General features: G+C 36.8%; 1 protein-coding gene across 9 annotated transcripts in view; it reads left to right on the top strand.

The window, feature by feature from the left end:
* The window catches only part of NEDD4L (NEDD4 like E3 ubiquitin protein ligase), a 284,304-nt gene that overhangs the window by 197,500 nt on the left and 59,588 nt on the right, over window positions 1-27,216 (top strand). For 5 of the 9 annotated variants that reach the window (XM_088152729.1, XM_088152728.1, XM_088152732.1 and 2 more), the window contains 8 exons: window positions 1,507-1,557; window positions 8,470-8,531; window positions 8,653-8,752; window positions 9,945-10,111; window positions 17,284-17,416; window positions 18,606-18,782; window positions 23,659-23,733; window positions 26,567-26,626. In XM_088152729.1, the coding sequence (XP_088008855.1) occupies window positions 1,507-1,557; window positions 8,470-8,531; window positions 8,653-8,752; window positions 9,945-10,111; window positions 17,284-17,416; window positions 18,606-18,782; window positions 23,659-23,733; window positions 26,567-26,626 (825 nt within the window). The remainder of the gene's footprint in view (window positions 1-1,506; window positions 1,558-8,469; window positions 8,532-8,652; window positions 8,753-9,944; window positions 10,112-17,283; window positions 17,417-18,605; window positions 18,783-23,658; window positions 23,734-26,566; window positions 26,627-27,216) is intronic. The other 4 variants (XM_088152730.1, XM_088152727.1, XM_088152725.1 and 1 more) reach the window with 1 other exon arrangement.

The raw sequence follows: 27,216 nt of genomic DNA, 5'->3' as shown, positions 1-27,216 counted from the left end.
GAAAATCCCTGGATCCAGGGAGCCCTAAAAGCCAAAGCTACTCAGTCTTGCCAGAATCTATTCTTCCCCATCAGGGCCCCTACAACCTCCAGATACCAGGACAGAGTAGCAGGGTACAACTGGGTATCATCAGCATGCTGCTGATAATACTGCACCCAGTGCTATTGAATGACCTCACCCAGTGGCTTCATGTAGATGTTAAATAGGAGCAGGGAAAGTGTCAAGCCCTCCTATCATAACTGACTGAAACTTAACCTGGAAGAAGTAGAACCGGCACAAGACTGCACCCCCTGACCTAACCACTAAAGCTGGTTCAGAAGCTAGTCCATCATGAGGACAGCAGAAAAAAAGGTTGCTAGGGCATGTTTTATCCATATTTAGATGCATGTGGGGAAAGGCTATGATACAACAGTTCCAAGCCTCTTCCAGTCCATATCCTGTAATCATTAGTGTTGGACTGGCGGTTAGTTTAATTTCAGTAGTGATTATAGACTACTGTAGAGTCCACTGCAATAGATACAGTGCAGCTATTTCAGTAGAGATTAGCAAAGGGATTAGAAATAGCTAGGAGATTAGTTTTGCCACTCATAGAACGTCTGCTATCTGAGGGGGTTGCCTCAAACTGCCCAATGGTAGGGCCAGCCCTGGCATTCCCAATCCAGAGTTTACTGTCAAACATGAAAGGGCTGTAGCTAAATGGCAGAGCACATTTTCCACGCAGAAGTCAATTCTTGGCATCTCTAGAAGATTCTTGCCAGAGAGTTCCATGCAATGAAGGTAATATTAAGTTCATGGGATTCAAAACTTGACTCAGCTTCCTGTGTTTCAGATATGCACACATAATTTCTGTCTGTACAGCATCTCTTTCATTTTTGTCCTGGAGAAATTGCTTGGTGCTTTCCATGTGTGAGTTAGATCTGCCTACTGCAGCGATCAGGGAAGATGACATGTACCGGAAGTGAGAGTGTTCATGTAATTCCTACACGAGACATTAATCTTTTCAGACAGACAGAATAACTTGCTTTTCACAACATGAAAATCCTAATAATAATTGGGAACATCCTGGAGTGCACATTGTACATATATGTATGTAACAAGCATTGCTGTTCTTCTATGTTTTAAATTAAAAATTATCATTAAAGAATAGAATGCCTGTTCTGAAATTAGTCAAGGAAGATAAAATGATCGAGTCACTTCATCTGGTTCCAAGATTCAGTTCTGCAGCTCTTTTTCTGGCTTGCTTGAAATTAAAGAGGAGGGGAATAAAACTATTTCCAGGTTAGTATTAGCTTTAGGGTCTCTCTCTATATATTTATTTAGGCTGCACAAGGACAAAAACAGTATAAGAAACACAGGTAATTGGAATTCTCTGACAAATCCAAGATTTTGAAATGTACAGAATTACACTATAATTCAAGGTGGTACAAAAACTGACTTGAAATTAATGTCAGTGACTACACTGATTTAATAACAAATCATTTTAAGTTTTTTCTGTTTCATTAACAGACCAGAGACGACTTTCTAGGTCAAGTGGATGTGCCACTTAATCATCTTCCGGTAAGATTTTTTTACCTTTCTAGTCCCTCTATTTTGTAGAAGGTAATGGAAGAATGATCTAAGTCAAAGATAGGCAGAGTGTGTTTGCAAGATGTTTGTTGTTTTTCACTAGAAACCCACAAGATTCATCTTATAAAGCAGTGTTTCTCAACCATGACAACTTTAAGAGGTGTGGACTTCAACTCCCAGAATTCTGCTGGCTGGGGAATTCGCCACGCTGGCTGGGGAATCCTGGGAGTTGAAGTCCATGTATCTTAAAGTTGCCAAGGATGAGAAGCACTGTTCTAGAGCCTCAGCCCAGGAATATGTTTCAAGTTCAAGAACTGGAAATTTGCATGCTTTGACTTTGACAGAGAAACATACTCATTTTCTTCCAAGCTTCTTTGACTTTAGATCCTAACTGAAAAGATTTTTTAAAAAAATGTTCTTGCCGTGGTTAAGCCTATAGGAAATGGCATGCAAATTACTCAGAGATTTACTAACAGATCCCAATGTTACTTTGGTCAGCCTTGCCTTAAACAGCATTACCATATTGGTGGCAAATGCCACAGTATAGGATAAGCTTGAGTACTTCATTCATTTCACTTGTAATTGTTTTATTTATTGATACTTATTTATTTAAGCTATTTCTATGTCACCCTTTATCCATACAGCCACATGAAGCAAGCAAACAAGCTAGATAATAATAATAATAATGTGCAATAAAATCTCATAGTTTCTCAAAATCTCATGAGATAGTGGTAGCTTCCATTTTCATGGCTGAGCAAGACTTTGTGCCCCATCTCCTATATTGAAATTAATCATTCAGTCACCAAGTGTCTGCAAAGTTTCCAGTCATTGTTCTAAAATGAAATCACTTAGGGACTGTTTAGGAGGAAGACTTTATTGTAGATACTTCATAACAGAGGTTTGGTTCTCTCTCTAGCTCTCTGTTTTTTGCAGGAAGGAATGTCACTATGCTCCCATAAAAATAGAGATTTCCATTTATTTCAGTCTCACGGATTACCCTTTTAGATGCTACATATACAAACTAACTGGTTCCACTGAAAGGGCTGTCTACCTTTCTTTAAAATTGTATCTGTCTAAAATTCCAACCCTGCTTTCTTACATCTAGTAAAAACTCCTCATAGGAGATAAGATCACTTTTAAGAATTGTGGGAAAAAACAAAGTGCAGGATGTCCACAAGGAATGCATTTATAAGCTGTGCTAGATAAACTGTGGCACTAAAAATGAGACAATAAATCATTTTCCTCTCTTTCTTGAGAATTCTCTCCATTTCCGAATGAGTTATAGCACCACTTTGCATAGCCATTAGTGTTGATGCAAACAGTAGTTCATTTCAAACTAGAATTTATTAGGATAGCATTCAGCATTGTCAGTGGCTTCTGTGGATGTGCAGGCGACTAAACCGGAAAGCATACAGGTAGTCCTTGCTTAATGACCACAATTGTGGCAACTCTGTCACTGAGTGATGCGGTCGCTAAGCAAAACATGTGACAGTGGCTGACTTATGACGTCACTTCCCATTCAATCATTAAGGAAAATATCATGTGACTTGCAATTTTACCACTGGCTTCTCCATTGACTCTCTTTGTTGGAAGCCTGCTGTGAAGTGTGCAAATGGCGATCACGTGACTGTGGGATGCTGTGATGGCCAATTGCAAAGTACCTGAATCTTGTTCATGTGACCACGGGGAACACTGTGACGGTCGTAAATGCAAAGACCAGTCATAGAATTACTTTTTCAGTGCTGTCGTAACTTTGAACAGTCACTAAACAGGGCAGTCATTAAGCGAGGACTACCTGTAGACATCTAAATGCTCATTGTGACATTGTGACTAGCATTTACGTGGATTTGGATTAGATGCTGCACCATGGTTTATTCTAAAAAGTAGTGGAATTCCAGAATTTGAAAATATGAAGTTAGAAAAAGGAGTCTACAGATGTTCCATATCTGCTATCATTATTTAGGCAAATGGGAATATCATGTCTCCATCACAATTGTAATTTATGATGAACATTTAAAAGGACAAAACCCATTGTCTAAACTGCAGTACTTTCATGTTTTCATAGGTATATAAAAGATCATTTTTATTTAAACTTGAATAAGTTATTTTATAGACTTATTTAACAGTTATAGACAACTGTTAAAATGAGCAAAAATATGAATGTAGGCAGTCTCTTCATCTTTTTTCTTTTTCGTATGCAAGACATATGCTTTTGGGCTTCACTGATCTCATCAGGAAGAAAACGGAAGTGTGAAACATTTTGTAAGAAATATGAACATTAGTTAACAAGCAAACACAGAAGCTTAAATAGAAACCAACTTATTTTTAGAGCCTATTTTTTCCAGTGTCAAACAGTTACAGTGCATTTATAGATTCTTGCACATTCTTTTCTCCATTTGCCTGTGGAGTGAAACCTTTTTCTTTTTACTGAGTAGATACTGGCTTACAATGGTTCAGAGCCAGTAATCTGAAAAGATTATGTTGCATCTTGACAAATTAAGGATTTCACATGGAGCTGGTATTTTAAAGAAAACCAGCTATGAATTGAGCTCTGCAATGGATAAGAATATTTCCAGATAGAAAAGCCCAGTCTCCCCTGGGTTCCAGAAGGCCCTTAGAACCTGGCTTTGTTCCCAGACCTGGGGTTAGCGTGTTGGGGAAGCCCTGCCTTGGTTTCTTTTATTGTTATGGTGGTTTTCTAGTCCAGGCGGTTGCATTGTGTTAGGTTTTTAATTGTTTTAATTGTATAGTCCAATGTTGTAAGCTGCCCAAAGTGTTTTGGAGTGGGCAGCCATAACAAATTTAATAAATAATATTAATAATTTAATAAATAATCTTTTGGGAAAGAGATTTAGGATCTCTCCCCCCTAAAGCTACTGAAAAGAAAGAAGTCAGTCATTTTTTTCTCTTTCTTTCTATGAGGAGTTTGTTTTTGATGAAAAATGAATTTTCATGGCACTGATGAAATAGTCACACTATGCTCTCCTCCCTGGTCCACTAGTAGGCATTTCTCATTAACAAGAATGACCAGCACTAGATACAACTTTTTACATGGTTAGAGTTGGTAACTCAGTATGAAACAATTTTTTTACATCATTCAGATTTTAAATAAAAGTTGAAGCCACCGAAGACAGCTGCATGCACATATCTGTATATGTTTGCAGGGACAGTTAGATGAAAATAATAATTTCACCCCTTATTTCAGTTTTCATAGGTTGTGGTATCCATTAAATTTACATCTAGTTGCGAATTTGCATCCATTCATTTGTATAATACTAATCAATACTGCTAAATAATGCATTTCTAAAAATGGAATTTGTTCCACTGAAAATAAACAGTGGAGAATTAGTTTGGACATTTCCCACCTCACTTGGGTAATTACAGATTTTGGTTAGCAAGTTCCAGCGGTCTTCTAAGAAAGTATTGCTGCAGACAATGAAAATCCAGGGTGGTGATGGTTTTTTCACCAGTATCAAATTTACTGATTGCATCTTCATCTGAATAGCATCTATTCCAGCATCATAAAGGGCTTGTCTAAAATTTTCCTTGAATCAGGAGTTGAGAGTTAGATCAGCCCCTCCTGGTCCATCCCTGCCTAGTCCCTAAGATGCCTCCTTTTCCGTCTTCCTGGTGTGGGAAAAAACAGGAACTTATGGGGGTGGGTGGCCAAGGAGAAGGCTTGACGGTGGATTTCAAGGACTATATAACCCTACAGTCTAAATAACAGACTAGATGGAGACTTTTCATTACTTGCCAGGCAGCTGTTCTGTAGGAATTAATTTGCTGCTTGGAGCTTTGTCAGCTGTTTTTCCAGGATATTTGTATTTGCCTTGAGTATTATAGTTCCCTAAGAGGCTGAAAGTTGGGGTGGTCCACTGAAGAAGTAAATATCTAATTTCCAGGGGGGTGTAGAATAAGTTATGGAGGTATCCAATAGCAGATGCTTCTCTGTTATGTGGCAAAGTTTTAACTATGCATGCTTTTCAGCAACAAATGCAAGATTTATGTCTGGATAGGTATTTAAAAGAACCAGAAAGAAAATATAAAAATTTGTCGTGTGTATGAATTTACAAGTATTCCTTCTAAAAGAGGGAGGGAATATTCCCACAAAGGACATGTTGGTTGATATGTTTGGACCGTAGTTAGTTGGGTTTGTCCTTACTAGAAAGACATTTTTTGATGGTCCCTGCATATAATACACAAAACCACAGTTTTGAAGGGTGTTTTTTCTCATAAATGAAACCATATCATAACGGGAAATACTACTGTTATCCTATACGCAAGGACTTGATGCCAAGTGTTTAGGTAAAGAAATCTTTGGATATTAAACTTTGGGCATTAAACAGGCAAATAAAATATTGGATCAGGAAAGAGTCCAAATTTTTGCTGAGACTCATAGTTAGTAATGAGTGGAAAAGGAGAACAATTCCAGACTGTTTTAGCACTTTCTGTTGCCTTCATTGGTGTCCTGAGTTGTATAAGTTCATCTTTGTCTGGGAATTTAGTATGTCTTTGCTGCAGCTGTTCTAGTCGATTTCCTTAAGTACTGGAAGTTTTAAAGACGTATCTATGCGATTTCATTTTTGGGTTAAGTATCTGTATTAAAAATTTACAACATTACCAGGACCTTTCCAATTTCTTTAATCAGCGTGCACCACTTTATTCCTATCATTAATCATTACTGTGAACTGTACAGAGTGCGTTGCAGTCTTAATCTCATTTATTCTTCCATGATCCTATGAGAGAGGACCCTAATTGCACTGGTGTGGAAAGCAAAGATGGGTTCATTTGAGTTTTATGTATTTATTTTTACTTTGAGATTTATTTTTACCTGCTACTTCTCTCCCCTTTTTACATGGTTCTTGATGTTCTTCCAATCACATTTTTTGAGTTTTAAAGTCATTATCTCAGCAGGTTCTGAATTAAGCCACTGTCATCAGCATTATGATTAACAATAATGAAAAGCCTCCCCGTTCTTCTGAAAGTGCTCCTTATATATTGTCATTTGCTACAGCACGGTAAGGCCAGTGTTGCTGTCCAAATGTTACTGATGGGTGAGTGAAGCTAAGCATTCTTTCAGTCCTTTTGGGACTGAGACTGCATCATTTGAATAGGTGCTGCCAAACTCGTTCTCAGCACACTGTGCCACCAGAACTCAAGGACGTGCAACGTTTCCCTTTCCGCACTCCAAAAATGAGGACTAGATTCCAGAACAAAACTAAAATTGATTTGAATTGGTTTATAGGTAAAACAAATGAAAATTAAAGATCGTTGATATAATTTCTGTCCAATCATCTGTTTAAGCATTTTCTCCTTCTGTCATATTAAAAATTACAATTTGCTAATAATGTTGGAAGGTCTCCTGATGATTCTTCCTAAGACGTTTCAGGGTGGATACAGCCTGGAGGTTTCATGTTCCATTTCTGCTCTGTCTCCAAGTCAGCCAACCTAGAGCTCTTGATGGGAATTATAGCCATTGTAGATATAACGCATATCTGGAAGCACCAGGCTGGATAGACAGTCAAAGTAAAAGTGCCTTCAAGAAACGAGGCTCTTTTTTCAAATAGAAACAGCCCTGTTATTTGTTATTTATATTTATTTAAATCTGACACCTGTGCAGATACTGTGATGTAGAATTGTAAACCATTTTGCAAACTTAAATCTGAAATATTTCTTAATGCCCTTTTCTTGAACATCTTTAAAAACAGTATTGTAACCTGTTGTAGAAGCCCCTTGAGTAAGTTCGTCTAAGCATTCATTTCATCCTGAAACAGCTTTCTTCAGTGTTAAAACCAGAATTGCTGTTCTCCATTTCCATCTCTTTTCCCACATAAAAGCATGCATCTTTTTTTCCATAGATAAAACACCCCCAGCTCCTTTATGTTATTTTTTTTGAAGACCATTTATAATCCTCAGATCTCTGCTTTAAACTGTTAGTGCCTTTGCTTGAACATGTTTTACATGTTCAGTTATTAAAGAAACGTGCAGGGTCTTTCCATTCTAAAGATTACATCTCTGAGTCCTAACACCACAGCTTGTTCATAAATAATAACTGATGATTATTAAAAGCAAGTTTTATGGGAAAAATCTGTTATAGAAGAGTTGGGTGGTGATGGGAAAGAATGTAAGACATAGCCTTATACTTGATAAAAAAATATTGGTTCATCTGTTAATGTAAATGTTAATGCTGATTAGAAACAGTTCCAGGTTTTCAGAAAATATCCTTTTCCAAACCTGCATGAAGGTATCAAGGATTGAACCTTAGAGGCCACTGAACAATGGCTATTCAAGCTCCAGAATTGGGACATCCACCCCAATCTGTTCAGACAACATTTTTCACATTTCCTCTGCATGATAGTTTTTAGGTAGTGGTGGTGGCAAACCTGTTGTATAAGGAGTGCAATATATTCTATAATGTATCAGTAGTTCTTTGTGTAAAGTTTCTGCATCAAGTAAGCGTATTTTCACATGACAAATTGTCACATGTGAACCTAGCCATTCTGGTTTGCAATCCTTAGTTCATTATTAGTGTATTATTTAGAGTCAACTGATTATAGTTTATGTGAGAGCGCATGGTTGAATGCAGTGTGTGAACCTAGTTAATAGTTAAAAAGAAAGTCTGAGTAAATGCCTGGAAGTGTAATATTGTAAAAATTGTTACTCAACAATGTGTGTCTTCACCTCCCCAATCCCCAAGGATTTTTACACCAAGGTAGTGATAGTTGGTCTGAGCACTTAGTGGTGTTGAGGGTGACACCTAGTGGTTAAGGAACTGCTGGCCATGCCCAAAAAGTATTTCTGTTAATAAACATTTGCTAAGTTTTTTTTAGGTTTCATATCACCAGAATATTTAGGTGTCTGTCCTTCAGCATTAATTATTTGACCATCTTATTATGCCAATAGACTGAAGACCCAACTATGGAAAGGCCTTATACGTTTAAAGATTTCCTTCTCAGGCCAAGAAGGTGAGATCTTTTTTATATACCCTACCTTTTTTTAAAGTTCCCTTTGTTTAAAGTTCTTGTCTAGCTCCAAATAGTATTCAGAATCACAACTTTATTTACAATGGCTTTTTTCCTTCCATAGTCACAAATCTCGAGTAAAAGGGTTTTTGAGGCTGAAGATGGCTTATATGCCAAAAAACGGTGGTCAAGAGGACGACAGTGATCAGAGAGAAGATTCAGAGGTAATGAATTGGTCTCTCTTTTTCCTAAGCTGTCTAGATTAGTGCTGGGTGGGGAATTCTGGGAGTTGAAATCCACACATCTTAAAGTTGAGAAACACTGGTCTAGATGATTGACCTACTACTTTGCAGGTCTTCTGGTTAGGTCACAGTGCAGGCTTAAATTCTTCAAACTGAAGATGTCTCCAATATCTTAAACCCTTGCTACAGTATATGGATTTCTGTGACTTCAGAAGGTGGAAAGACAGTAGAATTATAAGTATACCCCCCTCATTACATCACAGTTTAGACTGAATCAGCTTTGCAGGTGGAACAAGTTTCTTTTTATCATCACAGGATGAATAAATCATACTTTAGCATGAAGTATGGTTTTCAAACCTAGCTGAATCAATTCTTCTTCCAGGATATGAAGCAAGCATACATTCCTTCCTGCATTGTGATTCAGAAATGAATTGTTATACTAATTAACAGTGCTAGGTTGGTGGGAGCAACTGTATTACTCTGCAAAGCTTAATGTCATAATAGAGCTCCAGATGTAAATGTTTGTATGTAGATGCTGACTCCAGCTTGACCTTTGGTAACCCCATGTATACTTTAGTGTGCTCTGCATAAGACTGCCTTCAAAGATGATTAGGATGACTAGGAAACAGTAGCCAACACAGGAAACTGCAACTCTGTCTTCTACTTTAGAGATGATCTGTAGAAGAGGCAGCAGCTCCCAGTTCATTTCATGGCTCAGTTAAAAATTTGGGTAATTCTCAAGTCTGCAGTCACATCTCTGTGCATTTTCAGAATATCAACATGTTCTTCCTCTCACTGTCTTAGATGTATGGATGGAAACCCTCTTCTTTATCCTAGCTTTCACCAAAGTGAGATCTTGTCCAGTTTATAGACAAATGCTTGATGTATAAGTGCTACAGATTTGATGCAATTTACTCTGAAAAGTAGACAAATTGACAATTATTTTGTCAAATAATTCATCTTTCAAATGGGAATGTCATCTTAACATGCTTTTTCTGACCATTTTTCCTTTTTTGAAGGGATTGTCTTAAATTCTAGCTCATCTTCCTTTTAGATTAATGTGATTATTGGAAATGGAGGCAAGGAGAGGTTCCTTCCATTGTTTATAATGATAATTGTACACATAAAAGCTTTCAGGCTTTAACTGTAGCTTTTTAATTTGTCCTCTTTAAAGCATGGCTGGGAAGTGGTGGACTCCGGAGATTCCCCCTCTCAGCGCCAGGAAGAATTACCCCCACCTCCCTTACCTCCTGGGTGGGAAGAAAAAGTGGACAACCTTGGACGCACCTACTATGTCAATCATAATAACAGAACAACCCAATGGCACCGACCAAGTTTAATGTAAGTTCCTGTTTGCACATAGTATGTAACTTCACCATCATATTATATGATATGTCCATTGGTCTAAAGCAGTGTTTCTCAATCTCAGCAACTTTAAGATGTATGGACTTCAACCCCCAGAATTCCCCAGCCAGCCATTCTTAAAGTTGCTGAAGTTGAGAAACAATGGTCTAAAGGGCTAATCATGAAGGGCAGGTTTATCAACAGCTGGAATCTCTGTGGTCATAGGCAGTGAACCCCAAATAATCATACTAGGATAAACATGTGATTCCTTTTATTTCATATTGTGATTGTGGGTTTTCTTCAGTAGCTCCTTATCACTGAAAACAAGTTGGATGTTTGGTCTGATCTACCAGAATTCCTTTCCCCTTCCTATTCTGAAATGGGATTACTGTTGGTAGACATAAATGGATACAAATATATTATTGCTAACTAGAGATGGTCTAATTGAAAGCCAGTTTGGTGTAGTGGTGAAGGTTCTGGGCTAGAAACTGGGAGTCAATAAGTTGTAGTCTTCCCTTAGGCATGAAAGCCAGCTGGGTGATTTTAGGCCAGTCCCTCTCTCTCAGCCCACTCTACCGCACAGGGCTGTTGTGGTGGGGGAAACAGGAGGTGGGAGCATTAAGTATGTATGCTGCCTTGAGTTAACCAAAATAAAGGCAGGTTAAACAATAAATAAATAGACTAAGCTTAATAACCTGGCCTGATTTCTGTCATGCAACAGAAGGAGAAAAAATGCTATAGGCATATGTCTTATTTGTAGACATCTGCCTACAGCATTCTCTCTCCTTCCGTTGCATGACAGAAATCAGGAGGCCTTTAATTGACCTCAGCTTCCTGTTTCACCTGATTAGGAAACAATGGTTGGTTTATCTTCCTGGCTTGCTCCATCTTTGGTACCCATACAGTTCAGACAAAACAGGAAACTATTGACAATTTGAGACTTTCTGGATTGATGACTTCAACCATGATGGGAGGTGTGAAAGAGTGGTGTGCATGTGGAAAGACTCTTTGATGTATTTATTTCTCAAGCGAAGGTAAAATTATCTGAATCTGTCACTTGGGTTAAAATCTTGTCTCTAATAAAGGAAGCATTGTTTACAAAAGTTCTGCTGCAGATAGTGAATTAGCCTGTAAGAATCATGCGGCTACAGCAAACTTATATAGTGACTCTTTTGGAAATCGTGATTTTAAAGGTTTTTTTTTTTCTTTCAGTTCACAGTATTTAATTTTGCCATTACAGGGTATGTCAGAGTTTGTTTATACGCTGTGCAAACTGTTTGGAGGGGCACTTTAGAGGAGTCCCTCCAAACCTGTGCTTGCAGTTATGGTGCACTGTGTCTTCTTGAAGGCTCGGCGCAGCTCCTTGAGTGTCTCTTAGCATGCCCAGAAGATGTGGGGAGAGCCTTAAAGAGCCATGTGCAAGTCTTCAAGAGGGGGAAGCACCTTAGATCTTCAAGCGGTGGCTTTGGAAGAGTGCAAAGTCCAAATGGTTAAACCTATTAATTTATAAAGCGAAGGACCTAACTCATAATTTGTTAACTATGAAGCATGATACCTTAAAAAAACAGTTCTTATAAAAGTCTAATATCCTAATGCTTTTTCATGCAATTTCTCTTTTATACTTATCCTGATTCTTTTGCCTCTTTCATTATTTTCCTTTGAACTTTGTGTGATTTGCTGCCTAATTCAAAGCTCAGTTAAATTATTAAGGTCTAACAAGATATGCAGGCTCTAATCTGAAAAACACTTCAGGGTTAAATCCTATTTTAGTCCAGTGGGGTTTACCTATGAGCAAGGATACATATGATTGGACTGTTAAACCTATTACGTTCAGGGGTAAGTCTCCATAATTTAAATGCTACTTAACCTGAGTTATATGGGAAATCAATGTATCTGCTACATAGCGTGTTCATAAATATACATTATCTTAAAACGGAGCTTTTTAAATGCATCGCGATCTGGACTTTTCCATCAGGTGTTGTGCTCTTTGGAAGAAAGGACCTTTCTGGGATGTTGGCTGAATTTCTAAAATATTGATTCTCAGCCTTAATTATAGGGTTGCTTTATGATGAGTTTCCTGTCAGCCTTCCAATTTAGTTCCATAAAATATGGTCTGCTTCACTGTATTGATTAGTTCTCAGAGGTCTTCAGGGCTGTGAAATTGCAAAATGAAGAGGAAATTATCCCTTTAGGATGGAAGCTTGCTCTTGCTGTTGTAAAGATTTGTCACATGTTATTGCTCTATTTGGGAGTTGTTTCCACTTTAATATTGCTGATAATAGATTCAATAAGCGATACTCATTTTTAAGATTTTTCCTTGAGAAAGAGAGAGAATATGTAGCATGTGTCCACAGTAGAAATAATGCTATTACTGTAGAGCAGATTTTCTCCAGAGTAAAGTTTGGGGAGTTGAATACCAAAGGTGGATGGGACAGAAACAAGGATCAAAGCCTTTTCTGAAACTTCCTTTTCTTTTTTAATTTCTTCAGTGTTTTCTTTCTTCCTTCCTCTCTGTGCAGTAAAAGGAAATGGATGGATCACTGTTTTGAAATGTGATTGAAGGCTGTACAAAATTAGAACAAGGGCCAACAGATTACCCATTCCTGTTGTAGGCCAGTCGTTTTCAGTTATGGTTATCTCTGAATTCTCCATTCCCCTTTCCTAAGGAAACGCTTTCTTCCACAGTTCTTCATGAAACATTTAGAATGTGGAATGTACTATCTTCATTCAGGATGCGTCTTTAATTACCTGTTTCAAAACCTCAAAACACCACTGCAGGGGACTGAATTCTTTCAAAAGCCCTTATTTCTTAAGGATCCCCAGCACTAATCTGGTTATGCTAAACTTATGTTTATATCCTGTCTTTCTGCCTGACCACTGGCTTTCAAGGCAGTTCACAATCAAATAATGCTAACTCAGTAACGTAACATGCCCAGATAATAAGGGCCTTCTTATTCTAAACCATCCCATTTCATCTGTCAATTCCAGTCCCAGCCAAATGGTATAAATTATGATCAACATTTGTTTGGCCAGAACAAAAGCCAAGGGTGAAGCAGATGATACTAGCAAACATAAAATTTGGAATGCCAAGTCTGGAAATGTATTATCTTGCTGCTGAGGTCAGATTTCTTATAGGAAAAATAATTGTTCTACAGAGCACTAATAGGCATGCACAGGCCATTACTCTCCTCCCCACCCCCCCACCCCCCTGGAGCATTAATATGGGCCAGACACATTGACAGCCTTCAGTCCTGGTGCTTAGAGCATTGTCTGGGTTCATACATTTGTGCAAAGGCATAATGTGGCTTGTTTTAGTTTTCACTGAGCGCAGCCTTCTCTAACATGGGCCGTATTAGGATGACAGTTCCCTTAATTCTTAGTGTTAGTCTTGCTAGCGGTGAGTTAAATTATACATGAAATGCTATATATTTTGTACTTGAAGTTCTGCCATTCAGTGCGAGCTGTCTAGAATCTGTAAACAGCTTGCAAATGTGTAAATTGATTAATCAGTAATAGCAACAGCAAAGGGTATAGGGAGAGCACCACAATTCTACGCATCACCAGGTTAGGAAAGGTTGACTTAGCACTTAGCTATTTTAGTTTGTGAAACTATAGTTAATGACGTAGCATTATGTGTGAACTGGGCAACTAACCCAAGAAATCATCTTTGTAAAAAACCAGTACTTAGATAAATGAATCACAGTCTCTCTAAATAGGAACATTAAAAAAAAAAAAAAACCTCTCCTAGTCTATTCCCACTAACGTCAGTGCCATGCAATGTAGTATTTCCAGCATATAACAAACCCTACGGCTTTAACATAAGGAGAGCAGCCAGAATATATAGATCAGTGTTTCTCAACCATGGGAATTTTAAGATGTGTGGACTTCAGCTCCCAGAATTCCCTAGCCAGGATGGCTGGCTAGGGCATTCTGGGAGCTGAAGTCCACACATCGTAAAGTTCCCAAGGTTGAGAAATACTGATATAGATTGTTCAATTTATACATTATACAAGGCGACTATGTTGAAAAGGCTGAAACATTTGTTTGAATCACTATCATCAATTCTGTTATATTAGGTGGACTTGTATCAAGCAGGCAGCAAAGTACCCAGCCACATTTTGAAACTAATTGTGAATGGTCTTTGGAGAGTAAGTAGGGTTTTTTGCAGGAATGTGTTCAGAGCTCTTTCACTACCCTATGGAATCAATTCATATTCATAAATGAAACTTAAAAGAAAGTTCTCGGTAGCAGATATACTTATTCTGCAGGACTTCATCTAAGATCTCCAACCTATACTCACTACTGATGGAAAGGGTGTGGGCAGATGAGTTTATATTTTTACTTTCAGGTGGCATGTTCAACAGGGTTCTGGAACAAGGCTCCTGATCATTGCCAGGAATATTGCCACATTAAACCACACCTCTAATGCTTCTTAGTCAATTTAAACTGTACAACTCTGGATGCCTGCATGGAGACCTTTGTAAGCAATTCTGTGAACAGTTAAAGCCATATTAAATCATTTTTAGAGCATTATGAGTGAATGCCTCTCAAGCAAACATCTAAGCACAGCAGATTGATAAAATCTGGAAGAGGCTAATGATATACACATTTATTCAGCTAGAAGAAATTCCAGTTTTAAAGAAAATAACACAATGCCACACATTCAGTTTCTTCTATATAAAGGTATTTAAGCTTTTGTTCACTTTCTATACATTTTTTTCTGATTAAGTTCGGCATCGTGATCTGCTTATCCTGTAGACTGTTCTACTGATAGAATTATCTTGAAGGGGCCAGCTGGTAACTTCTCCAATAAATAGCTGAGTAACCTCTGGTTGCACACATTTACTGAAAAGGAGCTCATGGCCTCTCTGGCTCATGGATTCTACTGTCAAACTGCTCTTACTAGTAGCAGGTTGTTCCTGACATTCAACAAAATTTGCCTTCCTGTAGTTGTTTCATGCCCTGCATGCTGGAGAGGTAGGAAAAAGTGTGGCTTTCTTTAGTTTGGCCTTCCAGGTTTTTATATCCCCCTTCTCTTCTCAAGGGGAAAGATACTCCATTCTTTCAGTCTTTGTGTATGGTTTGTGAACCCAACTTGTGGTGATTCAGTAAACTATGGACTGAAATAAAATAGTTCCCCTTGTTCCTACTTTAGTGCCTATATTGGGTTTTTAGATACGCTCTTCTTTACCATTGTCTGTACTTCGACTTTATTTCTAAATAAAATTAATACTTTAAAAAAAGGCTGTGGATTTCCACTGTGGAACAACAGCCCATGGGGAAAATACACACGCGAGAGAGAGGGGGAGAGAGAAAGAGAGAGAGAGAGAGAGATTAATCCCTGGTCTGAAGCAACTTCCCTTTAACAGCTGAATAGCCTCTAGTTTCTGACTCTTTTTGGTGATTGAAGCAGTAAGGAAACAGTGATTATTAACCAGCCCATTTTTTGGACATGAGATTTATTCTCAAGTGATTCATGATTTGCATGCCTTAACAGTGTACTTTGAGCATCTAAAGGCTGATACTAATAAATGAAAGTGAAGTAGAGATTGAGGAACTAGAAGGTGGATAGACAGGATCAAAGAGAAGACTAGAATGTCTTTTGGAAGGGCAAATGATTATTATGAGACAGGCAAACCTAGCTCAGTAGCCCCTAACACAGAAATTCTTCACATACAAAGCTTAACTCTCAATCCATGTGTAATTTGAATATAGTATACCTGTTTTCTGAGGCTGGACATTATTTTAATATCAGGGGGTTTTTTACAAGCAATTTGTTTCTATCCACTATGATACAAATATTTCAGGAAAAATATTTTGTTTATCCCTTGAGTCTGACTCATTACGCCATTTGATTTTAATTTTCAGCTTGTTTGATTCATCTTCATTTGACACTTTAGTTTATAGTTGTAGAAATGCTCAGTGTTGTTTACAAATTATTAAAATATTAGTAGTACTGTTCAGTATGGCAGGGGAAGTTGATTTATAAAACTGAAGGTTGTGGTATTTAAATACAAAACATAGTGCCCAGAATTGGATACAGTATTTTGGGTGCAGTCAAACCCAAATCCAGAATAGAGAGGAATTATGATTTTTCTTGAGCTATATCTACTCTGACAATGGTTTTATACAGGCAGTGGTTTTATGTAGTTTTTCTGTGAGAACTTTTAATTGGGAAAGCCAGGAACTGAAGTGGGAAACTTATGCATAGACACCATGTTGCCTGACAGCAGTCCATGGATCCTTTTCAAAGCTACATTTTCATTCATTCATTCGGACAAAGCTATAATGTGATATTGAAACCTACTGTGTCCAAATTTTGTTTAAGCTACATCTGTTGATAAAAATAATTGTGCTCATCCAGTATATAAATACATCTTTGTGATTGTAGGGTGATAACTTTACCATCAACTTCTATTGTTTCCTATTCCTATTCCTACCCCACCATACACCTACCCAGTAAATCTTAGGGGAAAGTGAGAACCTCCCAGAAAATAGCTCATGAGAGTTCTATTTCACATCCAGAACCAAATTATTATTAAAGATATAGTAGTCAGTTAAACGTTAGCTAAAACCAAATTTCCTCAAAAATCAAAGGGAAAAAAGCAGTGGAGCATGAGATAAGCTTCCCCTGAATCAAAGTGGATGCATAAGAAACACAGTTGTATTAACAAGGCAGTAGGATTATATTAAAGTATATACTGCATCATATGTATTGTACCAGTTTAAACCTTGTTCTTAATTGTTGCTGCTGTGATGATTGAAATTTGCCCATAATCAGGCTAATAGCTTGAGATTACAAGCTTTTGTTTGCTTTGAAGGACAGACTGATCATTATTTAATTTAGCTTGCCAGAGACTTTGAGAAATAATTTATCATTTCTCTCTTATGTTAATAAGTATCAGATGCAGTAGATCAGTGTTTCTCAACCTTGGGAACTTTAAGATACATGGACTCCAGCTCCATGCTGGCTGGGGAATTCTGGGAGTTGAAATCCACGCATCTTAAAGTTCCCAAGGTTGAGAAATATTGCAGTAGAGACTTGATAGGCTCTGACATTTTAGTAGCTGAATGTGTGTGTGTGCTTGTGTTAACCTAGACATATTTCAACTAATGATGTCTTCCTTCCTTCTCTGACTCTAAACTCTTTCACCAACCTCACATTTCAGGGATGTGGCTTCTGAATCTGACAACAACATCAGGCAGATAAATCAAGAGGCTGCCCACCGAAGGTTTCGATCGAGGAGACACATTAGTGAGGATTTGGATCCTGAACCTTTGGAGAGTGGAGATGTCCCTGAGGTATGTGCAGGATTTGAAATGGATCCTTCACTAGTTTTACTCAACTAAATTTATTCGTTTGTTATTTATTTACTTGTTAAAATTCCTGTACCACCATAATTTCTCATGAGTCAAGGCAGAATGTCCCTTTAAAATGGTTTAATTTGGAGTTATAGTTTCCAAACAAAATTTGTATTAAAGGCAGGGCTGAAATATACAGTTAAAGAGGGTTAAAGAACAGGCATATTAAAACAATGTAAGTGTTTGCTCTCCGGTCATCTTTGATTATTAATGCTCTTTGGGCTAAAAAGAAAAAAAAGATTTGATTGATTCATTGATTGATTGAAATTTGTATATACCACTATACTCCAAAATGAATCCAGGGAATTCACGTATTAAAAACACAAAAGCAGTAAAGCTGCTAAAATCACTTAATGAAAAGCTATCAAAGACAAAATACAATAAAACATTAAACCACCAGTCAGTGCCTCCTACCAACTGATTACATATCAGTCCCAGTGCAGAGTCCTGCAGAAAAGTAGTTTTATGTTTGCAGCAGTAAACTCCCTGAACAAAGGGTTTGAGTTTCTGAATTAGACTCTGCTAAAGACTAGTAGACTACTATTCTGAAGGATAAAGGGAAATTATAGGGAGTAAATTGTATAAGTCTGTGCAGTATTTAATAGCCATTAGAGTGTGTATTTTCTAGGTCATATGTTATCCCCCACTCTTCAGAAGTATAAATACTTCTGCGATCCATGTCCCAGGCCATAAACTTAAGAGGGAACCTCTCACAGCTGCTTTTGTTTCCACCTATGGGGATGAAAAGGAAGACTACAATAGATTTCCAGTCCTTTTTTTTTGCTACTTACCAGCTTTATTTTTCCTCCCTATATCAGTGTTTCTCAACCTTAGCAATTTTAAGAACTGTGGACTTCAACTCCCAGAATTCCCTAGCCAGCATGCTGGCTGGGTAATTCTGGGAGTTGAAGTCCACACATCTTAAAGTTGCCAAGGTTGAGAAACACTGCCTTCCATAATGCTCACAAAACAGTATATAGAGAGCTAAAGTTGATTGTCAGATGTTAATTGTGTTCTAAGTCTTAAAGGTATATATGGGGGGGGGGTAGGTTCAGTTGGTAGCCAAGCAAATTGTAGGGAAGATTGTTTCTTAGGCCTGTTCATTGTTGGTGCATTTTCTTTTTCTCAGCCTTGGGAAACCATTTCTGAAGAAGTGAACACAAGTGGTGATTCCTTAAGCCTGTCCTTGCCACCCCCACCTGCTTCCCCTGTCTCTCGGACCAGCCCTCAGGAGTTCTCTGAGGAATTGAACAGAAGACTTCAGATCACTCCTGACTCAAATGGGGAACAACAATCTTCTATGATTGTAAGGGACTTGAACACTTCTTTTACTACTCTTCTAACATATTCATTCTGATTTGTATCACTTACTTCAGAGTCAAAGTAACCCATAATGTTGTGTGTGCATGGGGCTTCAGGCTACAAGGGTGTGTGTGTGTTCCTCTTAGTTTAATTAAAATTATTGGATCATTGTACAATGCACCATGGTTGTGATGCAATGCATACTTACCTGGGGGCAAATTCCACTAAATTCAATCTTCAGCTAAGCCAGTGTTTCTCAACCTTGGCAACTTTAAGATGTGTGGTCTTCAACTCTCAGAATTCCCCAGCCAGGATGAATGCTGTCAAAGTCAAAAAACACTGAACTAAGCAAGAAACTGAAAGCAATTTGACCTGAACTTAGTAAGCCTACCTTTGAGTAAAGACCATAACTGAGTAACAATATTTATGTTATTCTTTGTGTCTTGGAACTTCATTTGGAAGAGATGTTTATTCTTAAATGTAACTTCAGCGAACTGGACTAAGAAAGTAGAACTTCTCTGAATGCTTCATTGAGATAAGTAAACAAACAAACACCAGGTGGAATTTTATTTTATTTTATTTTATTGTTTAATTTACTTTTAAAAGCTATGTCCATATAGTAATTTTAACAGAAACTATTTTCATGTATAAATATGGCCAAAGGATATAACTGGGTAATTTATACTAAAATCTGTATATTGGGATAATTATGTTAGTACATCAAAAACATTTTTGCCTGTTCCCCTAACTCAGTGATTGCATTAATGGGATAGGATGAATATCATCAGGCTGGTAATATCAGGGAGTGTAAGAATTGCACTAGGCTGTTTTAATTATAAAGGAAGCCAAACAGTTTTAATCAGAGATTGTTATATAAGAAATTGCCATAAATAGGCTTCTGGGGAAGAAATGGCCGATTGAACACGGCTCTGTTCTTTGTGGAGCCAATGCCCACGGCAGTTAGAGGAGTCCAACTCTTCAGAATCATCTCTAAATAAAAGAGATTGGCAGGATTACCCACAGGTACTTATAGAGATTCCCTGCGAAGAGATTGCAATCTAGCAATCTCTACCGGGTGGGGCACTCTGGAAGTCGAGGGAAACACCGAGCCCAAGTCATGGTGCTGAGCCTTCTGGAGGACCCTAGATTTGCTTTACTTCCTCTGTTAACTAACATCGTAAACTGCCTATTTATGATTTATTTGGCAATTAAAAACCTCCTGAAAGACAAGTTGCTGTACACCGGGAGAATTTCCTACTATCCTAGGAGAAAGAAGATCAAAGTAAGTTTAACGATAAAAAAGAAATATTTTAACATTTGGAAACAGCAAAAGGGAATTAAGAATGTTGATTGGGGACAGTTAAGAGGCTAGATGGATTTGAAACAGCTTTTTTAAGGATTGTTTTAAATGTTTAAGAAAATACAGTAAGTGAATTTGGATTTAATTGCAAGAAAGTCTGCCCTGGGAAACTTTTGCTTCTGAAAATAAACATAAGATAAGACAGAGCCTTCAAGGTCAGAAGGAAAAGAGATTAACGGAATATATCTCTTTTAACATAATGGAGGGGTATCCTTTTTTCAAAGAAGAATTTTTAGCTGTTTGGAATCAGTGTGTCCAGGAACTGTTTTTAAAATTGGGACTAGAAGAAGAACAGATTTTACTGGATAAAATAGCAGTGGAGGACAACTTGAATAAGAATTCTAAAATGGACTTTAAAGAAATGCCAGCTTATAAGAGAGACATGGAAGATATGGAAAAAGATGCTGTGGATCTGAAGATGGACTCAAAGTTGCTTGATTATGAGAATGATATGGAGAAAGAAGCTGTAACAGACCAAAAGAGTGACTTTGAGAATTATCCTATTTTGGTTATACAGAAGGGAAATACCAAATCTCTGAAACCTTTTCTGAAAATAGATAGGAAGAGAATAAGAGATTGTTATTTGGGATTTTACTTGGAGAAGAGGCTGAAGACTGAGCTTTTCAAAAAGAAAAGAAAGGAATTTGAAGTGGATTTATCAGATCAAGCTTAAATTCTCCATGTTTTGATCTTGGATTGTTAATATTGAATCTTCTATTTCTAACCAGGACTGTAAGACGATGATCTATACCTGTAAAAGTGATTTATATGGTTTAGTTTAAAACACATACGTGATTATTATCAGTCTTTTATATACTTAAGGGGAGAGATCCTTCAAGTTTCATTTCTCAGAAAAAACTTAGAAGCTAAAATGCAAAATAGACATATTTGTTTAAGCTTAAAATATATAGTTTATTATTACTAGCACTCTTAATGCTTTTGCTGATTAGATTGATTGTTGAATTTTTTTTATCATTTGGTTATTGTTTAGGGATGAGAAAGGGGATGAAAGTTTTTTTTTTTTTAGTAATATTAGGATGATGTTAAATTACTGTTAATACATATACTTGTTTGGAGGGAGGGGGAGTCATCTTTTATATTTCTTTCTCTTTTCTCTTTTCTTTTTGTTTGTAGGTTTTTTAGTTCTGTATTAGTTTTTATATATATAAACTTTAATAAAAATATATTAAAAAAGAAATTGCCATATATAAATTTAACAGGACACCTTATCAGCTTGCCTTTTAACATTCAGATAATAAGAAACCAAAGTATAGAAAAGAATTTTTTTAACCCCAAAGTGGGAAAAAATAAAACTAAACAACATCTCTACAAAATTAAATATTATGAAACAACAAAAATACACAATCCATGCTAAAGAAGAAAAAATATATTAAAAAGGAAGTATAAAATATTAATGCAGATACAGTTGAATAGAATAAAAACCCAAAATTACATTTTTGTTGATGGCATAATCTATCAGGAAAACAAAGATTAATATCAATAATAAACAATGTCCATGTATGATTATAAATTCTTTATATAAAATTGGTGAAAGTTCCTTATGATTAAAAAAATAATAATCATGCAACTATTCAAATAATTTATGATTTATGAAGAATAGACTCTACTTAATATGAACCACATTGGAATTTGCCTGTGTTCTTTCTGTGACAAACACTTAATGGAACAAATTTATCCTTGCATTTGAATAGTGAAATGAAAATATGTTTCCATAACCAAGCTTCTAATGATAGTTGTGATTATGGGTTTATAATAGTTTTGACTAATGGAGAATCAAGAGCAAATTCAATTTTTACCCATTATCTATTTTGTTTAGCTTTCCAGTAATATGAATTGTTTCAACTGAAATCTATCAAAATAAATTTCACATTCCTAAATCTCCATTTTGCTTTTGTTGATGTTGCATTGTGCCCCTATTAACATGAAAAAAATCTGTGTACTCTGTGAAGGCTTATTTCTGCTTTTTCCTAAGAGATCAGTCTCACATTTTATCTGGCTGTCAAGCCAAGCCCTCAACAAATATAGATATTAAGCTCAGAGAAAAAAATTCAGTAAAAGATTGCTTTGTTATCTGAGGGCTGTGAAGTCCTACTGAAATGGATATTCCTATCCATGTGTCCATTAAAAAAAAACAACAATTGGAGGTAGGATTTAGAATATGCTTTCAATGAACTTATTCTAATAGATATCTGATAGTAGTGAATTACATGGGGATCATAAATTATTATGACTGATGTAAATTTTCCTGAAATGTATAAATCATGTACAGACTGTCTTCCTGATCAGGTGAATTCTGTGAGTGTCAGACAAAGCAAAACAGACTGATAACTCTGTTGTGTTTTTGACTGACATGTAGCTTGTCTATATAATCATCATTATTTACAAGTAGGCTTCATCTTCTCTAAAAGGGTTGGATAAAAAATAATTCAGATACTCCTTGAAACCCAAGGAGCAACTTTGACCCTAGTTAATGTAACAAAGAATTCATAGTTATCTTCTCTCTTTGTTGCCTTAGAAGTCTTTCCGGCATTGTTTACCCTACCCATACGAAAGAATTGTATTGGCATTATGAGTTTTTCTTGGTCCAATAAAGGTCCAATAATTAATTCCTAAGCTAAAAATAGTATACTTGGTATGGCCCAGGCAAAAGCAGAAAAATATTTTCTTTTATCAACCAGGAAGTAGAAGGTATTCTGATTCTTCTGGAACCTGGTTATATGGGTGCTTTAATACCAACATATCCAGTTTTACAATAAAGAAAGGGTTTAAGATGTTGTTATAAGTGCTGCAGCACTTTCTGCAACAAGTAATTGCTCAGTATTGTTCTGAGAGTTGTTCCTTTGTAAATGGATTTATTCGATATAGAATTTAAGTGTTCCATTATGAAAAATAGGAGGATTGCTGTTACTAGTAAGAAAACACAAGACTGCATGAAAAAAATACGTTATTTAACTTAAGTTATTTAACTCTAGTGAAATACTCTTGAAAGACAAGAGTATTTTCACCAATCTTGCAAGAATTTTTTCAGAAGATGCTTCAAAAGTTTTTAAGTTATTTTTCTTAACTATCCTGAGGAAATCTGTAAACTCATAATTGTTCCCCAAATAATAAATGGAAGTGTTGAAGACGAGAGACAGTGGATTTTCATGAAATAAAGTTTTTGTTTTTGTTTTAATTTCACTCATGAACAGTTTTCCACATTTATTTTGTCCTATCAATTGTCTGTCCAGGATTGAGGAAACTAAATTTCCAGAAATGGTACCATTATCTTCTTTTCCACACTGGCTCCTTCCTACTATATTAATTTATGCAATTTTTTAAAAAAATACATATTTCTGGTTTTAAAATTGACGTCATGGTTTTTGTTCATGAAATGGAGAGTAAGATTTCTGGCAATCAAATCGAGTGGCTGAAAGAAGGGTAAAGTAATACATGGTGCCAGGGAAAAATGGCGGTCACACTATAAATAAAATAATCCTTTCTGTTTTCTGTATTCCAGCAAAGAGACCCTTCTGCAAGGTTGCGATCTTGTAGTGTAACTGATGCAGTTGCTGAGCAGTCCCATTTATCACTGGTAAGTAGAATTTTTTATTTCTTATTTTTTTAGGAATCTTCAGCAATGCATTTGTGTTATCAACTTCTGTTTTAAAGGTATAACATTTTTTTGCTATGGATATCATTTCAGTTTCACTCATATATTAATGCCTACTTCCCCAGGGCAAAATGACACCGCACCCAGGTTCTGGGAAAGAGAGGTTAACAAAGAAGAAGGTTAACTTCAGTAAATACATATCAAAAATGTCCTTTGTACTGGTTGGAGAAGTCATGTTTGTGACTGTAATATCATCATTTTGGTACATGGGCTCAGAGGATCTCAAGCATCCTTGAAATTTAGGGCTGGTGCTTTTCCATTTGGGTGGTGATTTGATATATAATACAGAATGTCACAGTCTACTTGAATTCTGGGATGCATGAGTATGTCTGTTTCCTTATTACAATAGATCTATTTCCATGTGTGTAAATAATTTTTTTTAAGAAAGTTGCCCTCGAGTTGAGCTCCAACTCCTGGTGGCTACCTGAAACCAGCTATCTACTTTTCTTGACCATGGTAAAGCAGTAGTCTGCCATTGTTGCTTCTGGGATTCTTTTCCAGCTTCCCAGTCCAGCCTACAGAACTGGCATTTCCTGATATTTCTCCCATCCAAGTATGAACCAGGCACACTCCTGCTTAGCTTCCAAGTGCAGAGAAGGTCAGCCATCTGATCATGTCTGTGAATGAAGGCCATTCTGGATTAGTGATTTTAAAGTAGTCTGTGGTCATGTCTGCAAAGCTAGAGTATTTTTTCAAAAATTATGAGTCTGTGAGAGAGGGGCTCTTAGGATGTGATCTCAAGAGGGAAATGTCTCAAGAGATTAAGAGAGAGTTTATAAGGAAAGGGGAGATTGATCAGGGAGTTTGCGAAGAGGCAGAAAGATGAGAGCATTTCTAAAGAGCAGCACTAAACGTTGCAACCTTTTTTTTTTCTGCCAAACTTACTGTACAGCTGATCAAGGGACTGAAACCATCTAAACATAATTTTTTTTTTTAATCTTACATACTCCTTACATACACAATACTTTTTTTTTGCTATTTAAAGAATTGTTTAAATTGCTGATCCACCTGAAAGTTCCTTTTTCTCCTTCTAAAATAAACACCAGTTATTGTGCTTTATTCCACCTGAGTTTGGAGGTACCACACTTTATTTGGGGGACTAGATTTTTTTTCCCCCAGGTCACATAATGACAGGGTGGGCATATTTTAGGGAATGCCCCTTTCTCCCCCATACATAACCATCAAGCTGATTTTGAAAACAAAAGATAAAATAAATTCTAGCTTACTAGGAGAAAACCATACCTGGAAATAAGCCCAGTTGAACAGCTTGCTGGTGTCATTTTTGCATGAGTTCATTTGCAAATCCATTCTCTCCTGTTTCCCTTTTATTTAGGGATGCATTTGAGACATGTGTGTCACTCTTGAAAAGAGCTTTTCCACTCTAGTTATTTTTTTTTAAAAAAAACCATATGAAATTTCAGTATATGTATTTTCAAAGTATTTTATCAAGAAATAGTTATTGCTATGTGTATTTTATCCTGAAATACATATTTTTATATGCTTTTGGTAACTTTGGACTAGGGTTGGGATTTGGTAACATTGGAGTCCAGAGCTACAATACAAAATAACTATAATAACAATAGAGTAATCCATGAGCCAGCCTAGACCAGCCATTTCATTGTTGTACATTGTTGTTCATACTAACTGGGATTGATATATGTTGTAATCCAACATCTAAAGCAGACCAGATGTTGTCCTAGATAGAAAAGATAAGGCTGGTTCACTTCAAATATGGACCAAACAAATATTTACGCATCCCTCTTTCTGTGCAAACTTGAATAACTCTCTGCTACATGTCAGTCTTGGGCAACTCTAAATTAGGTCTCTTGATTATGTGCTCTGTTGTAATCCTCAATTATGTCCTCTCTCACCGTAACCCACGTGAAAATTATACTGCAGTATGTTCTGTTCAGTTACTGTATCTGAAGTCTTGTTTCTACAAGGATGTATTCTACCAAAGTTTCACACTAACCTGTGGCATATTTCATGGGCAAGAATATACTCTTAATTATTTTAATCTGGGATTTCTATATGTGATTGAGCTGTAACAAACTACACAGCGTTTTTCTCCTTTTAGCAGCTAAGGTTTTTCCCCTGCTCTCCTGCACTCTATTATGATTTTTTCTGGTAAAATCATCCACACCATTCTTCTTTTTCAGCTTGGCTCTGCTGAAACCTATGCATTTGCTGTGGCCAAATCAAACCTGCTTCATTTAATTGTTCACACTTCTGTTGTAGGTGATATCTTTGTATCCTCTCCAGGGGAAAAAATTAATGATCATTAACACATTGCCTTCCTCTTTCTGGTGCCTACCATATATATTGGGTCTGCAGCTATCATTTTATCCACCCAGCATGGTGGCAAGAAATTCTGTAATTCGCAGTCTCAACATATCTGGTGGGCCCTAGTGTGTAATGAACATGAATGACGTGGCTAAAAGCATATATATAAAACATCTATTTCCGGAATTGACCTTACATGCTGCTGTTAGCTCTGGTGTAAAATGAAGACAGAAATGTTTATCAAGATCCCATTATTTCAAATTAGTACATGGTGAAAGATATAATACTGTAAAATTAGTAATACTTTCACTTAATTATACTGTCACATAGGTTCTTTCCTTTCTTGTAAAGTTAATGAAGTGTTTTACCCAAATGTAAAAGGAGAGGGGTTTTTTTTTTCCTTCTCTTTCCTGAAGATAACGATGTATGACATGATCATCCCTTAACTATAACAATTATTATTATTTAACAGCCGAGTGGCCCTTCTAGGAGAGTTCGTTCTTCCACTGTCACTGGGGGTGAAGAGTCAACGGTAATAATACTTTTATCCAGCCAAATATATATCTTCCTCCTCTGCCATTCTGACCTTTCTCCTTTTCTTTTTCCTTTGTTGTCGGAATATCAGTCTTTCAGGTAGGAGTGTCAGGGGTAGGTGGGACAAGTGACAAAACATATGTGACGTCATAATGAAAATACCTGCATCAGACATTGGAGGGCAAGTGGGCAGGTATGGCATTTGGATGATGGCATCACCTCACACCTCTTGTCATTTTGGCCTCGTTGTGGTTTGCTGGAGATGCCTCTGCTTTTAGATTGTGAGTGTGCACAGTCTGGAAGTTTCTCTACATGTGCAACTCTGCAGATACCACACTTCCATAACTCAGTAGTGAAATAAATTGCTTCTTCCCACCATTCACCCAACTTGAGTCTCTCCTGTAATTGTTCAGCTACTTCAGCCAACACTCTTGCGATGGAAACATCCTCAGCATATACTTTGATATTTCCCATGATGTTACTAACGACAGCCAGTTCTCTTCCCTGCCCCTAACTATGGCATTTGGGAAGTTTATTAAAATGTTGCTTCCCAATTCCTTCTTATGTTGAAGGAGAAATAGCTGAAAG

The sequence above is a fragment of the Python bivittatus genome, unplaced genomic scaffold (assembly GCF_059951505.1).
Source record: "Python bivittatus isolate LINGU-HERP-01145 unplaced genomic scaffold, Pbiv_v1 ctg000570_np1212, whole genome shotgun sequence".
Classification (NCBI taxonomy): Eukaryota; Metazoa; Chordata; class Lepidosauria; order Squamata; family Pythonidae; genus Python; species Python bivittatus.
Note: the sequence above shows the minus strand (reverse complement) of the source record. Positions and strands in the feature narration are given on the sequence as shown.